Source organism: Rattus rattus, chromosome 6, assembly GCF_011064425.1.
Source record: "Rattus rattus isolate New Zealand chromosome 6, Rrattus_CSIRO_v1, whole genome shotgun sequence".
In the NCBI taxonomy this organism is placed as follows: domain Eukaryota; kingdom Metazoa; phylum Chordata; class Mammalia; order Rodentia; family Muridae; genus Rattus; species Rattus rattus.
In genome coordinates, this window is record NC_046159.1 from 5,943,965 (window position 1) to 5,960,113 (window position 16,149).

A 16,149-nucleotide genomic window follows, 5' to 3' on the forward strand; every position below is an offset into this window, starting at 1 on the left:
TCCTGATTCAGTGATGTTCCATGCATCTGGACAAACGGCCTTGGGACAGTGACACTGACTAAGATGACACACAAGCTAGAACAAAGGGCAGCATTGCAGCACTGAGCAACATGTAAGCCACAGCTGAACATCCTGTGTTATTTTAAAATCATTTCTCCCAGAGATAATCTTTTAAAAGATTAATTCCTGCTTTGTAAATTAAAAGGGAGAATAAAGAAGACACTAAGCATAGTAATGTCAGGCAATTCAACAAGTGTTAAGATATCACAGTTATTATTATAAAACACATTAGGACAATGACAGTATGGAAAGCCACTGACACTTATGTCCCAAATACAGGAAGTCACAATTTCTGTCCAACTGTGAAGCTTTCACCTCACAGGCATAAGCAAACAGGGTCTGGTCCACCCTTCCCCACAGATGAGCCTTTCAGAGCGACAGTGCATGGCAGACCTGTTCCCACATACCTTCCCCAGGTTGAGGGAATGACACCAAGGCTCAGAAGGACACCACTGCCTTACACAGGACTGTCTCTCTGGAGCTCCTTGGGCTTGTGCAACCAGTCAGGGTAATTACCTAGGCATGTACAGGACTCTCTCGGCCACCACAAAGCCCACCCTGAAGAAGAGGTTGCTGGCTGGAATGAACGGGAACACGAGGAACAGCAAGCCGGCCAACACTTCCTTGTGCTCCAGCCTCTGAAACACACAATAGGGAAAGAACACATGGATCTCTACTCAACTGTGCCTCAGACAGCAAGTCACCATCTGACCCTCGGGTCTTGGTGATGACCAAATGAGAGCTATCTTCCATGGGAAGACCTGTCTAGAGGTATTGGCACAGTTGGTAGTGACCACCCCTTCCCCATAGCCCAGGACAGTACAGAGGCAAAGCACTTAGGCAGAGCCAGGCACTGAGATACAGTCGTACCTCTCTTAAAGAAGAGGCCAAAAGGAGCCAAGCTCTGCATACAAGAAATGATCTTCTGAGGGGGAGCAGCTGAATTATAAGTTTCTCAAACTAAACCAGATTTTTATTTGAGCTGATTTCGTTGGTTTTTCTGTTTGTTTGTTTGTTTGTTTGAGAAAAGATCAAGATTGATTCATTCTCATTCATATATTCATTCATATTCTCTTTCTCTGTCTCTGTCTCTCTGTCTCTCTCTCTCTCTCTGTGTGTGTGTGTGTGTGTGTGTGTGTGTGTGTGTGTGTGTGTGTGTGTGTGTGTGTGTGCGCGCGCGCGCACGTGTATCCCTGGCTGGTTTTGACAAAAAACTCCCTTAGATTCCCCTATACATTGGCACCAGGAGTAGCTGCAAGTTCTTTAAACTAAAAAACAAAATTGCTAAAGGACCTTTTCTTAGTATTTGTAATATTTCTTAATCTTTGTGTAATTAAAACTTAAAAAATTGATTTCCAATGAAGCTATTAACCAAACAAACCCAAACCAAAAAAAACCAAAAAGCCATCCCCTCAGAGCTCAAGGAACCCTCTGTAGAAGAGGAGGTGGAAAGAATGTAGTAGGATCCAGGGGGCAGGAGGGACACCAAGAAAACAAGGCTCTCTAAGTCAACACCAGCAAAGCTCATATGATTCACAGAGACTGGGGCAGGATGCCAGGGCCAGCACAAAACTGCACCAGGTCCTCTGTGCTTACGTTCTGCCTTCCAGTTTGGTGTTTTTCTGGGATTCCTGAGCATGTGAACAAGTTGTCCTCCTGAGATCTTTCCCATCTATTGTTCTGTCTTGTCTGACTTTAATTTGATAGTTTTTGTTGTATCTTATACTTTGTTATACTAAAAAAACAAAACAAAACAAAACACGAGTGTATGCCTAGCTACTAGGGTAAACGTTAACAATGAAAATGTCATCTATACCTGTTAGGAGAAGGAAAAGCAATTTCCTCCAATGCAAATGACACTGGGCATAATAACTGCTCCAGGGCAAAGCTAATGTTTAGGAGTATTAACCAACAAATAATGGGCAGCCCAATTTTTCATGTACTTTTATTTGGTTACAGTTTGGGTTTTTTTTTTTTTTTTGTCTTATTTCTTTTTGTGTGATGCTGTGTTCTATTTTCTAGATTTTGGGAGTTTTGTTGTATTGTGTTTGGGTTTGTTTTATAAGAAAGAACTTAAAGTTGGGTGAGTAGGAAGGAGGAGAGGATCTAGACAAATTTGGGGGTGGGGAAGAATATGATCAAAATATATTTAAATTTAAAATTGTTTTAAATAAAAATAGTTTTATAAAAGAAGAAAAGGTGGCTGCTTTTATTTTTAGATATTGTAATGGACTCTGTAGATAGAATCATATTTCCATGTGTTATATACAGCAGATGTGTTTGAAGAGTTTTAGTTAAAATATAGCTGAGTATATAGGATGCTGCTGCACTTAGTGGTACTGATTCCCAGGACTCAGAAGGCAGAGGTAGAAGGAGGTAGCCAGTCCCAGGTTACCCTGGGGCTGTACAGTGAGACTGTGTTTAAAAAACAAAAAGTTCAAGATGGCAACCACATGTATAGACAACTAAGGGTTTCTAGGGGAGGAAGAGGCATTTCCACAGTGGTGCAGCCACAGGTATGCAGTCTGTACTCCTATACATAACACCTCACTCGGTTTCCTATAAGAAACCCTAATGAAGTAATTTAAATAAAAACATGAAAACAGAAGAGGACAAGATGGGAAGATCAGTAGAAAGGGAGGGGAATGAGAAAAGATAGTAGAGGGGCAACTGCGTTAAAGACATATAATGTATAAAATAGTATACTGAATCCATTATTATGTATAATTAACACATGCTGATAAAAATCAAAGGAAGCCAAGTAGAACCTTCCATATCACATACTGCATCTTTAATGATTCTCATAAACATTTAAGGTAATATATTATTTTTAATACCTAGAAAAAGACAATATCACAAGTATAAATAAAATTCCCTACTAGCAACTGCAACACGCTCTAAGTATGCAAAGTAAAAGATTTGTGACCAAGATTTTATTAAAGTCTTTATCTTATTAACCACTACATATGGAGTAATAAAATCTCTCTGAAAGATTCTGTATAATTTGAACAGTGTCCCTCAAGTGATTTCTTTCTGTAATCACCTCAAGGAACCTAACCACCTAAAAGAAAAGGAATAAAGGTTATTTTAGTAGCTTTCAAATCAGGTGAATGCAGAGGAATGTTCTATGAGCATATGTCATGCATATCCATATACAGGTACATATTTCTAGGCTCTCCTAAAATTGACAAATAAAACTGAAAAAAAAAGAGAAGCCAGATGCTTGTGCTGTAAGTCTTAAGCTGACTGCTTTTGTTTCCTTCCTGTTGCTGTGATGATACACTTTGTCCAAAAGCAAGCTAAAGGAAGAAAGGGTTTACTGGGCTTATGCATTCAAATCATAGTCCATCACTGGGAGAAGTCAAGATAGGAATTTGAAGGCAGACCAGACTGCTATTCAACAGACCATTACCTCTAACCAAGGAACTCAGTTCACAGTCAAAGAAGTGAGACAGGAACCTTGGAGTGGCTTGCTGGTTGGAAGACAGGCTTATGTTCAGTTTTCTCATGCAGTTTAGGACCACTTGCCTAGGGAATGGGGACGCCCACAGTGAGCTGGGTCTTCCTCTCAATTAATAATCAAGACAACCCCCTACAGATATGCCCCCAGGCATCATTCTGAACTACAAAATTTCTTAATTGGGATTCTCTTGCCAGGTAATTCCAGTTCTTTCTAGTTGACAGTTAACCAGGGCACCATCCTTATAATTCAGGTAACAGTCTAAGGTGACTAAGGGTTTCTCACTAGCAAACACTGAAATTAATCCCCAGAGTGAGTGTCTCCTGTATTCCTGATTCTCCATCAACCCTGAGTCTATACTGAGTGTTTTGAAGTAATCTTTTTATGCAGTTTTAGTTTCATCAATGGCTGATTTTCACTTTCAGCCCTTCAAAACCTAAAATCCATGAGAAAACCATCTCTGGCTTTCCACTTTAATAGATCTAACTCTACAGTTCATTTGAAATACTACAAACTTTGCTATGTTTATCAATGCTATTAATGATAGAGACTGGAGATTAAGGGACTGTGCCAGGTGGCTGAGAAACTGGTCTTACCCTCAGAACTCCACTTCCAAGGCCCTTTCCAGATTGCAACAGACCATGCTGGGCAGAGGAGAGCAGAACAGGGTTGTTTAGGGCAGAGATTCCATTTGCTCTACACTAAGGACTGTGAATCCTTCCCCAGTGATGATACTACCTGTCAGGTTCTGGATGACAGTACATTCTTATCCTAGCAGCCTTTCCAGAGTCTGCCTCTCTGGCAACGGCTGGCTTACCTGTCTATGGCACAGTTTCTGCCTAGAATTTCTATGTTAGGCTTTGAATACTGGTCACTCCTACAAACTCATGTAGGAGTTTAATCCCCAGGCGTGTGTTAAAATTATTAAGAGTATGAAAACTTAATCTGATAATGGCATTCAGAGCTGGGGTCTTGAAAAGTGATTATATGTGATGTAGTCTTTAGCATGAGTTCCATACGTGGATCCTTTAGGCTTTATGAGAAAGAGAAATGTGCACATTCCATCCATGCTATGATAGAGCCAAAGGGGAGCCTCACCATAGCCAGTGCCCATGCTCAAGGAAACTGAGAGACCAGGCTGGCACAGGCGGGCTGATGGGGCTGGCTTCCGGACACCAGACATGTTTCAGTCTTCATAAGTGTTGATCACTACTTTCCTGTTAAGGCTTCAGCTCTTTGGTAAATCTCTCATTTTTAAGATCAGTGAAGATATAAAAAGTGTAGTATTGTATAAAAACAGTAAACATAGGATCTGGTTGGTAAAGTGTAAGCGTGAGGATCTGAGTTCGATCCCTAACACCCATGTAAAAAGCCAGATGTGGTAGCAGGTCCTGTATTCTCAATGTAGGAAATGGATAGATCTCTGGGGATCACTAGACCCTGTTTCAAAAAAAGAAAAAGAAAAAGAAAGAGAAAAGGAAAAAGAAAAAGAAAGGAAGAAAGGGTGGGTGGGTGGACGGTGCCAGCAGAATGTCAGTCAAAGTTGCTCTTCGGTCTCCACATGTACATGTGCACAAACACAAACACAAACTTCAAAGCTGATTCCTGGAGGCTGGTACACCTTCCTCACTCATTCTACCTACTCAGCCAGGGCCCCTGACAGGTCTCTAAGGAGGGCCCAGGATGGTCTCCTAAGACATGAGCATGCTCCAGACCTCAGGTTGTATGCCATTTCATCCTCGCCTGATGTCCGTGGGATGAGCTCAACAGTGGCAGAGTAGCTTCAGCAACACCAGTTGGCTGGCCCTCGGCCTGGCTCAGGCTGGTGGTATAATTTCCTGACTTTCTGAAGTGTTGATGTTTCTTTGTAAATGCTCACAGAGTACAAATTTAAAGGGGAAAAAATCGAGAGACTATACCCCCTCTGAGACAAAAGCAAAGTGCATAATAACTCCATGCCTTCTCTCAGCCAATTTAAACACAGCTTTTTCCCAGCCCAGACTCTTGGCCAAAAAGGCACTGCCAGATCCCCTAATGAACAGAGCCGGAGGCAGGTTTAATCACAGCATTCAAAACCGACATTTTGGATTTCTGCTCTTTGATTTTGAACCTTGGTTGTTTTTTTCCTAACAAAGCTTTGTGTTTGATTTGTATTTAATTAACAGTCTGAACTTTCTTGCCAACACTGGTTCCCGAGATTCTACTTCTTATCTCATTCAATTGTACAATTATATAGCTACACAGCAGGGTTAAATTAGGTGCAGTGCTAAAGGGCTCAGACTCTCTTACTCTGAGCATGAGCTAATTTAAAACTTTACTTGGAAATGTAAAGTCAAATTTTTGTATAAATATGTTGTTAAATGTTTTTTTTAAAAATTAAGGTGGATATCTTCAAAGTTAAGCTACACGATAATAAGCACAAAACGCACATTTACTCTAAGCTAAGCACTCAGGAGTTAAGGGAAGTCAGTAAAGCAGAAAATGCTAACAAATAAATCTTTACCTGATTAGGATGAAAACATTCTCGTCTGGGATGGCTCTTCATCACCAGCTTTGGTTTTAGCAAACATGAAAGCAAGTAGTAGAAAGCTACATGTGTTTGTTTTAGAAAGGGTTAGGCTAGAGTAAGGGAGTGGCAAGGTGAGTTATCTTCTAAGGGTCTACTCCATGTAAGTAAGGCCTTCTGTGGGCCACAGAATGTGTCACACCTCAGGCCATCAGAAGCCACCTGCTAAGCAGCATTGGTGGAGACAGAAGAGTGGCAGGAACACAAAAGGTTGTCATTTAACTTCAGGGGGTGGTTTTTGACACTTAACTGTCAATACACTTAGGAAGTAAAGGCTTACACTAAGGGCTGAAAGCCAGACATAGTGGTGCACACATGCCATCCCAGGACTTGGGGAGTTTAAACAGGGGGAGTGAAAATGTAAGTCCAATGTGGGCTGCATAGCTGTCTTAGTCAGGTTTCTTTTTTTTTTTTTTGGTTCTTTTTTTCGGAGCTGGGGACCGAACCCAGGGCCTTGCGCTTCCTAGGCAAGCGCTCTTCCACTGAGCTAAATCCCCAACCCCCTTAGTCAGGTTTCTATTGCTGCAACAAAACACCATAACCAAAAAGCAAGTTGGGGAGGAAAGGGTTTATTTGGCTTGTACTCCCAGATCATAGTCCACATTTGAAGGAAAGCAGGACAGGACCCTGGAGGCAGGAGCTGATGCAAAGGCCATGAAGAGGTGCTGCTTACTGGCTTGCTTCCCTGGCTTGCTCATGTGCCTTCTTATAGAACCCAGGAACACCAGCTCAGGGATGGCACCACCCACAATGGGCTCCCCACGCCCCAACACACACACACACCATACTCACTAACTGAGAAAATTCCTTACAGCTGGATCTCATGGAGGCATTTCTTTAACTGAGGCTCCTTCTTTGATGACTCTGTCAAGTTGACACACAGAACCAGCCAATACAATAGTAAAACTCACACCTACCTCTCCCTGTGCTGTGTATGAGTGTGCAAGTACGTGAGGTGCTGACCAGTGAGGGCAGGTACAGAGGGCAGAGGGCACATTGGTATCTCTCTCTACAGTTCACATTGTTTTTGAGATAGTCTTTCAGGAACCTCAGAGCTAACTGTTTGGGTGATGCTGGCTGGCCAGTGAGCTCACAGACTCTACCTGGCTCTGCTTCCCAGCACTGAGGCTACCAGCACTTTCGTTTGGATTCTGGGCATTCAAATTCAGGTCTTCATAATCCCCTGTAAAATAAGCACTTTACCACTCTACCATCTCTCAGCCCATGGGACTCTTTCTTAAAACAAAACACCTGAGATCTGACTAACTAAACTACAAAGTCTGTCCTCCTGCTATAAGCAATGCCAAGTGTGGGAAGAAATGTCAGGGCAGGAACATCAACCACAGTTTAGATGCGTCAACACAGAGGAAGACAGATGAGGTGCTGCATAATGTAGAAAATTTCATCCCTTAGGGCAGTCTCACAGAGGGCATCAGATAAGCACAAACCTACAGGCTACACAGCACATGTGCCCTGTCACATGTTTTGCTTGAGAGAATCAAGGAATAGTTTGAGACGGTCCATCACTCTCCTGAAGCCCAGTCTGAGTCCAGACACACAACACACACATGCTCAATACCTGCAGCTGGTTAAGACATAACATGCTGGGCTCAGGAGTAAAGATGCCTCTACCAAGCCTGACCACCTGAGTTTGATAACTGGGATTCACGTGATGGAAGGAGAGAACCAACTCCTACAAGCTGTCCTCTGAAAAAAAATCAGTATTACATCCAAAAAGGACTGTGGGAATGATTACTTTTGGCATGACAAACCAAACACCTGATAGAATTTTTTTTGCAAAGCAAGTAAAAAAATTAAACTAATTCTAGTGACCACAGAGATGCAGAGCAAGCTGAGGGACAAAGGCCTTCTGAAGTTTAATCTTATTCTTCTTCTAAACTTATATCTTCAATATTCAATGATTTAAAAACTGCAGAGCATGGCTCTTCTAGGAATGTAATGTGATTTATAATCAGGGATTACTCAGACAGATGAATCTCATATAGAAAGGACTCAGAAATAACGGTGAACTTGGGGGAGTACACAGTGGGACCTTATCAAACACCTGGGCTTCAGGAGTTGAGTCAAAGGTGCCTATGCAAAGCTAGAGAACAAACGTGTAGATTAGTCTTGACTTGTGTGTGACAGGAGTGGGAAGAGAGAGCCCTGTTTCTCAGAAGCCTAGACTTAACAATAGGCTCCTTTGGCAGGATGGCAATGACTATGACACTGGAATGCTACTGTGTTAGTCAGCTATGTGCTGCTGTAACAAAACACCCATGGTAATCAATTGAAAAATTAAAGTTTGTTTTCCTCAGTTGTGAAAGTTTCAGTCCCTCATTGGTTAGATTCCTGTATTTGATCCTATAACCCATCACCTCAAGGACTAAGCCCATCACTTCGAGGACTAAGCCAATCACCTCAAGGACTAAGCTTATCACCATAAAGACTAACCCTGTCACAGTAGCCAAAAGCAAAGGAAGAGCAAGTGGAGTCAAAGTCCCAGCAGGTACCCCAGTGACCTGACCTACGACCTAAGAGCTTAGCCAGGTCCCATCAGCACATCAGGCCAGGGACCATGCCTTTGTCCCTCAGGCTAGAGAGCATGGTCTTAGGAGAACATTACAGATCTAAGATCAACAAACTTAACTTCTCAAGAGTATCTCAGGAAGGGAGGGAAGGGTAGAACAGTTAATCATTCTTTCCTTTGTAAGGACTCAGTGAGGAACAAGAATGGTTTTAAGGCAGCAGGCTGGTGGCTGGATGGCCTCTGCTGAGCCTGAGGAAGCAGGCAGAGCATTTCTAAGTGAATCTGTCCTACGGATGTGCGAAGCTGGCAATTTTTTTTTTTTTAACCAATCATGAATGTGCAGGGACTTCTAATAAGCAGAAACTCACTCACCCCCACCCTCACCCCCCTCCAAAGCCCTCCAAAGATGTTGATGTTGTAGATGCCATCAACATCTTTCTGCTAATTAAGAGACAAGGAGCTTTTCTTGTTTCACAATCTACCCACATGGTAGATTACTATACATGGGTGACAGACAAGGCTGGTCGGGAATCCTTTTTCCTAAGCACTAAAGAAAAAGGACACTGAGATTCGGGCATGGAACTGAAGTTCTAGAGAGTTCTCCTGAGGTAGATTTGGTTTCTGTGCCCAGCCAGCATCTTCACCCAGAATCAAAATGTCTTCTTTACCACAATGTGTTACAATCCAGGGGATATGCCCGGTTTTTCCACTTCTGAGCTATGTGATGGTAAAAACCTAATGGATAATTTCGTTCTCACAGAGGCAGTTAATGGGCTCTTTTCACAAATTACTGGCTTGGCAGTGTTCCCTCACCTTTCACTGTGGGTTCAAAAGCTTACTTGCCACAGCGTAGATTGACTGGACTAATGACATGGGGCAAAGGATGGAAAACGGGGCTTTAGGGTTTAAAATGCTTTCCAGCGCCTGTAGCTTTCCAAGTTCAGACATGTACCCACCAACTTTGAAACTTGTTTCAAAACAACTTGTTTCAAAGCAAGGAAGAAGCACCCATCAAAGGGCCTGTTTTCATTAAATACAACAAACTGAATCTCTAACATGGATGTTTAGTGAGAGGCAAGGTCTGACATTAGAAAACAAAACTGAACCAATGGTCCCGATGTGGGAGTCATGTTTTCTTGGGTAATGTTGAAGGTACTAAGAGAAACACATTCTAGAAAAATGCATGGTTAGAAAAACAAACAGTAATGAGTTTCCTCAGCAAGTGGTGCTCAATTATTCTCAAATAAAGCCACTGAAATGATGAGAACCAGAATCTATGAAAACTTGTTTATTGACCAGTCACTCAAATCCAACAACCTGTGGTGCCTGAACAACCAAGTGCCAAGGAAGACAGCATCAGTAAGTACTCTTCCCAATTAATCGTTGTTCAATACCAAATGCCAGACTCATGGATTGCAAGCCCATAGCAGTTTGGCGAGTTGAACTTGCCAGGTCATTTTGAAAACGAGGCCTCTGGCAATCAGAGCCAGATGGAGTGCAGACACAAAAGCATGTCTTACAAGGTTCTGCCCAAGTGCAAGCCGCTATTTGCAGGAACTACTGGCTCCATGAAGCTCCAGGGACTCCTTTCTCTGCCCTTCAGCTCTCCTACCAGAATCTTCCATGATCCAGGTCTGGTAACTTTTGTGTAATCCTAGCATGTGCAGGGCTAAATTCAGAGAAGTCCTAGCTCCAGGACAGCCTGGGCTACATGAAATCTATCATGAAATGTCTCTAAAATAAGAAAAGATGTTTCCAGGAAAGGTGCCTTCTGTAGCAATCACATTGGCGGGCACTGGTGGGGACTCTGTCAGATCTCTGCTCTTAAAACAGCAGTGAAGCAGGTGAAACAGTTATTACTCTGAGTATGCTGTCACTTTGGAAACAGCCATTCATAAAGACTGAAACTGATATTACAGGTGACACTGCCTCCCTGGACTGATACTTAATAGATGGTTTTGTAGTAAACTGGGCACATCCTGATTCTACAATCACAGGCACACTGTGACCAACGCACGTGTGTGTGTGTGTGTGTGTGTGTGTGTGTGTGTGCGCACACGACACACACACACACATACAGAGAGAGAGAGAGAGAGAGGGAGTGGGGAGAGGGAGAGGGAGAGGGAGAGGGAGAGGGAGGTGGGGCATGAGAGAGAAAAACAGAGAGACAAAAAGAGAGGTAGGGGGGCAGGGCATGGCAGTCTCCACACAATGAAAAACAAAATTCTGAATTGAGGACAGGCTGGACCAACACGGCAAGAACAAGGAAGCCAGTCAGGGCAGGGCAATAATCTAGGCAATATAGGATTGGATTATGCCTTGGACCTGGCAATGGCACAGAGAGTGGGGAGAAGTGTTCTCAGTATGGTTGAAATGAATTATATAGAATCTGGAGTGGGGGAGAGGGAACACAGAAGAGGAACTTCCAGAATCTTGGTTCAGGTGGCCAACAGAACGCACCTGAAGGAAAAGGCTGTGGAAACAGGCTAATGAGCTCATTCTGCAGTTCATGGGGCCGTTGGATTGGAGACACCGTTGGATTGGAGACAGGATGCCATATGCAGACAGTACTTTCTATTGCTAGCTTACCTTGCTGAGATGCCCTGAACATGATTTCATTTATCCCTAATACACTGTAAATGAGGAAAGTCCTACAGACCTCATCCTGTGCAAGAACAGACAAAAATACTGATGTTCCCATTACAAACTTGGTTTCCAATGACTCTGCTCTTTAAGCAATGTACACTTAAGAATGCATATTTCTTTTTAATTAGGGGTCGCTCTCCACATGCTGTACTCACCCTCCCCTGATACTATGGACCCACCTTCTAAAGAACCTGGCAATCCATCCCTGTCTCATATTTACCAAATCAATAAGCAACACAAGAGGCTTTTTGTTCTCGGCTGCATGTTTCTGCAAACATGCAATTCATAATTACATATTTCATGGCTGAGAACAAGATGAAAATATGTGCTCCTTTCAATAAAACTTTATGTTTTGGTGGAAACACAAAGAACTGAAGGGCTGGACGTGTTATAAAAATATCTTTGACCTTTTAAGTTTAAAGTTATTAGAAGTACCATATAGCTACATGGTAACAGGTTAGTTCTATAGAATGATGATTCACTAAATTCAGAGGAATATCAGGTGTTAAAAAGAAGATTATGGGACTAGGGAGATCATGTAGTCCTTACTGTGCTTCCTGTGTTTGCATGAGGATTTGAGTTTGATCTCCCACACTGATGTCTAAAGCTGGGTACAGCAATGAGTGCTTGTAAGCCTGAGGCTGGTGCGTAGAGAGGAGCAGCTTGGAGCTTGCTGACCAGTCATGTAATCCAACCAATGAACTCCAGGTTTAGTGAGCTTTGCCTCAAAAAAATAAAAATAAAAATGTATTAAGGTAGAGGGGGTGATGAGGAAAATACTCATTATCAATCTGTCCCGTGTGTGTACACACCTGCAACATACACACACATATACATGCATATACAAGTGATGATTACCTTTCAAAACTAAATCAAAGCATTCACTGTGGACACTAAATTTCACTGACAATCACACAGCATACAAATCAAGGAAAATAAATAAAGCTGTTAGTGATGCATGAACACTTCTGCTAGTAATTCACAACATTCTAATTCTTCTATTAAGATATTTGGTGAGTCTTCCAACTGAGACATAAACAACAGAGCAGTAGGTAAGTTGTTTGCTTATTAAACTGTGATTTGTGCCAATGTGATTGCCCCATGAAGGCAAAGAATAAAGAAAATTATTTAATGATGTGGAAAACCTCCTGTGGGCCCAAATCAAAAGCAGAGCAGAGAGCTGTAGGAACAAGCAGAGCACATCACACAGGACACTGGAAATATTATTTGTAGTTTTGACTTGCAGAGGAAGGAGTGGGGAAAAGCTTCACAGGTGATGTAGCTGTCACCCCCAACACTGAGAAGCCGTAGGAAGGGTTGGCTATTGGCCTCTGGTCTTCAAATAGCCACTGAATAAAAAGATGCTTTTCTCATGCTTCCTGCTCCAGTGTTCACCACAGAGTAATAGAAGAGACTCAGTAGCAACAACATCAAGAGGACTGGGGATGAATATCTGTATAAGGGAGGCCCTGAACTCAGTCTCAGTGCCCTTAAAGTGAATTGCTTTTTAAGAAAATCAACTTCTGATAAATTTTCAAGTACTTTTAAAATCATATCTTTCCAGTTTAAAGACCATAAATGTGATTGGTGAGCCCAGTGCCCGCCTGTGCACACTTACTGATGCTAGTCTCTCTCTTCCAGCTCTTCATTAGCATTCAGCTACAACTACCAGGGAGAGCTGGTTAATGCTAGGTCTCTCAGGTTGTATATACATCTATAAATGAGATGAAACTTGACTACAGGAGGATTTCTGGTGGTTAGATAAAAGCCAGCCTTCTTCAGAAATTTGTGAAGTCAGTTTCTATTTACCAAAAGGACAGCATTTGCTGCCACCTGAGTTTTTGACCTTAGACATTCTGACTGGTGTGAGGTGGAAAATCTCCCAACCAAAAAAGCCCAGGATCAGATGGGTTTAGTGCAGAAGGTCTAGCAGACCTTCAAAGACCTATTATCAATACTCTTCAAACTATTCTACAAAATAGAAACAGAAGGAACACTACCAAATCATTCTATGAAGTCACAATTACGCTTATACCTAAACCACACAAAGACCCAACAAAGAAAGAGAACTTCAGATCAACTTCACTTAGGAATATGGAAGCAAAAATACTCAATAAAATTCTTGCAAACTGAATCCATGAACACATCAAAATGATCATTCATCCCAGGGATGCAGGGATGATTCAACATACACAAATCCATCAACGGAATCCACTGTATAAACAAACTCAAAGAAAAAAAACACATGATCATCTCAATAGATGCTGAGAATGCATTTGAAAAATTCAACACCCCTTCATGGTAAAAGTCTTGGAAAGATGAGGAATTCAAGGCATACCTAAACATAGTAAAAGCAATATATGGCAAACCAGTAGCCAACATCAAACTAAATGGAGAGAAACTTGAAGCAATCACACTAAAATCAGGGACTAGAACAAGGCTGCCATTCCTAGTCAGAGCAATTAGACAACAAAAGGAGGTCAAAGGGATACAAATTGGAAAGGAAAAAGTCAAAATATCACTATTTACAGGTGATATGATAATATACTTAAGTGACTCCAAAAATTCCACCCCAGAACTCCTAAACCTAATAAACAACTAGCAAAGTGTCGGGGTATAAAATTAACTCAAACAAATCAGTAGTCTTCCTCTACTCAAAGGATAAATAGGCTGAGAAAGGAATTAGGGAAATGACACCCTTTACAATAGTCACAAATAACATAAAATACCTTGGTGTGACTTTAACCAAGCAACTGAAAGATCTGTATGATAAGGACTTCAAGTCTCTGAAGAAAGAAACTGAAGATTTCAGAAGATGGAAAGATTTCTCATGCTCATGGATTGCCAGGATTAATATAGTAAAAATGGCCATTTTGACAAAAGCAATCTACAGATTCAATGCAATCCTCATCAAAATTCCAACTCAATTCTTCATAGAGTTAGAAAGAACAATCTGCAAATTCACTTGGAATAACAAAAAAACAAAAAACAAAACAAAAGAAAACAAAACAACAACAACAAAAAAAAAACCCAGGTTAGTGAAAACCATTCTCAACAATGAAAGAACTTCTGGGAGAATCACCATCCCTGACCTCAAGCAGTATTACAGAGCAATAGTGATAAAAAAAACTCCATGGTATTTGTACAGAGACAGGCAGGTAGATCAATGGAATAGAATTGAAGACCCAGAAATGAACCCACACACCTATGCTCACTTGATCTTTGACAAAGAAGCCAAAACCATCCAGTGGGAAAAAAGACAGCATTTTCAACAAATGGTGCTGGTTCAACTGGTGGTCAGCATGTAGAAGAATGAAAATCGATCCATTCTTATCACTGTGTACAAAGTTCATGTCCAAATGGATCAATGATCTCCACATAAAACCAGATACACTGATATTAACAGAAGAGAAAGTGGGGAAGAGCCTTGAACACATGGGCACATGGGAAAATTTCCTGAACAGAGCACCAACAGCTTATGCTCTAAGATCAAGAATCAACAAATGGGACCTCATAAAATTGCAAAGCTTCTATAGGGCAAAGGACACTGTCAATAGGACAAAACGGCAACCAACAGATTGAGACAAGATCTTTACCAATCCTACATCTGATAGAGGGCTAATATCCAATATATACAAAGAACTGGAGAAGTTAGACTCCAGAAAATCAAATAACCCTATTAAAAAAACAGGCTACAGAGCTAAACAAAGAATGAAAACTGAGGAATATCGAATGGCTGAGAAGCACCTAGAGAAATATTCAACATTCTTAGTCATCAGGGAAATGCAAATCAAAGCAACCCCGAGGTTCCACCTGATACACTCCTTTTCAAAGTCCACAACAGCGTCCTTGCCTGTCTCATCTCAGAGCCTACTCTGCTCTCTTTATGCCCTCTGTCTCTGGATCTACTCACCATTCTCACTGTGTTCTCTCTTACTGTCCACTTCTCTCTGGCTATCTCCCTACTCATACTATGTTGATATTCCTCCCCCTCTTTTCCCCTGCTCTAGACTCTTCCAGATGCCTCTGGATATTTTCTATCTTACACACACACACGCACACGCACACGCACACACGCACACGCACACGCACACGCACACGCGCACACGCACACACACCTCTCCTTTAACCAACCATGGAGCAGTCACAATGGCATTTTCTTTACTGCACCTTCTCACAGATAGTTAAACTAGTGAGTTCAGCTCTGCCCTTCTGTGGCATCTGAACACACAGACTCTGTACATTTCTGTGGTGGTGTTTGTTATACAGTTTGAATGGGGAATGTCACGAGCATGTTCAAATGTTTGAGCCCAGCTGGTAGTACTCTTCTGGGAAGTAGAGTCTAGCTGGAGGAAGTGGTTTTCCAGTGGAGGGCCTTGACTAATCTTCCTGACCCATTTCTGCTTTCTGACCTGTCCAGATGTGAGGAGGTAGCCTCACCCTCACTACCATAGCTAGGTCACGATGGACTGTATATCCAGACTATAGGCCCAAAGAACTTAAAGATGTTTTCTGTCACTGGGAATGAAGACAGCTGGGGAAGAGTGAGGGAGAGGTTGATGCTAATAAATAACAATAACTTTATATACATTCTGACCATTAGATACAGAGACAAAAGAAGCAGTCAGGGGCTTTGTTTTAACTCTGCTATCTGTACACAGGAGCCCTTTTATACTTCAGGGGTTGAGCTGTGACAGTTTCAGGATGATGGAGACTATGACAATGACTAGACTCTGCCAACAGTATGTTCTCAGTGTTCCCCTGTGAGGACTACTGTGCTATGTCAGAAGGCATGGAGTGTTCTGGTCTGGCCTCACAGTGAGTGCAGATAGGGTGTTGAAAGGGAACAGACACAGGTGACCCGCAGCAGAGCTGATCATAAACCCT

General features: G+C 42.0%; 1 protein-coding gene across 2 annotated transcripts in view; it reads right to left on the reverse strand.

Annotated features, from left to right (window-relative positions):
* Window positions 1–16,149, reverse strand: part of Tmtc1 (transmembrane O-mannosyltransferase targeting cadherins 1) — a 102,532-nt gene that overhangs the window by 70,799 nt on the left and 15,584 nt on the right. For both annotated transcript variants that reach the window (XM_032905431.1, XM_032905430.1), the window contains exon 3: window positions 577–698. In XM_032905431.1, coding sequence (XP_032761322.1) covers window positions 577–698 — 122 coding nt within the window. The remainder of the gene's footprint in view (window positions 1–576; window positions 699–16,149) is intronic.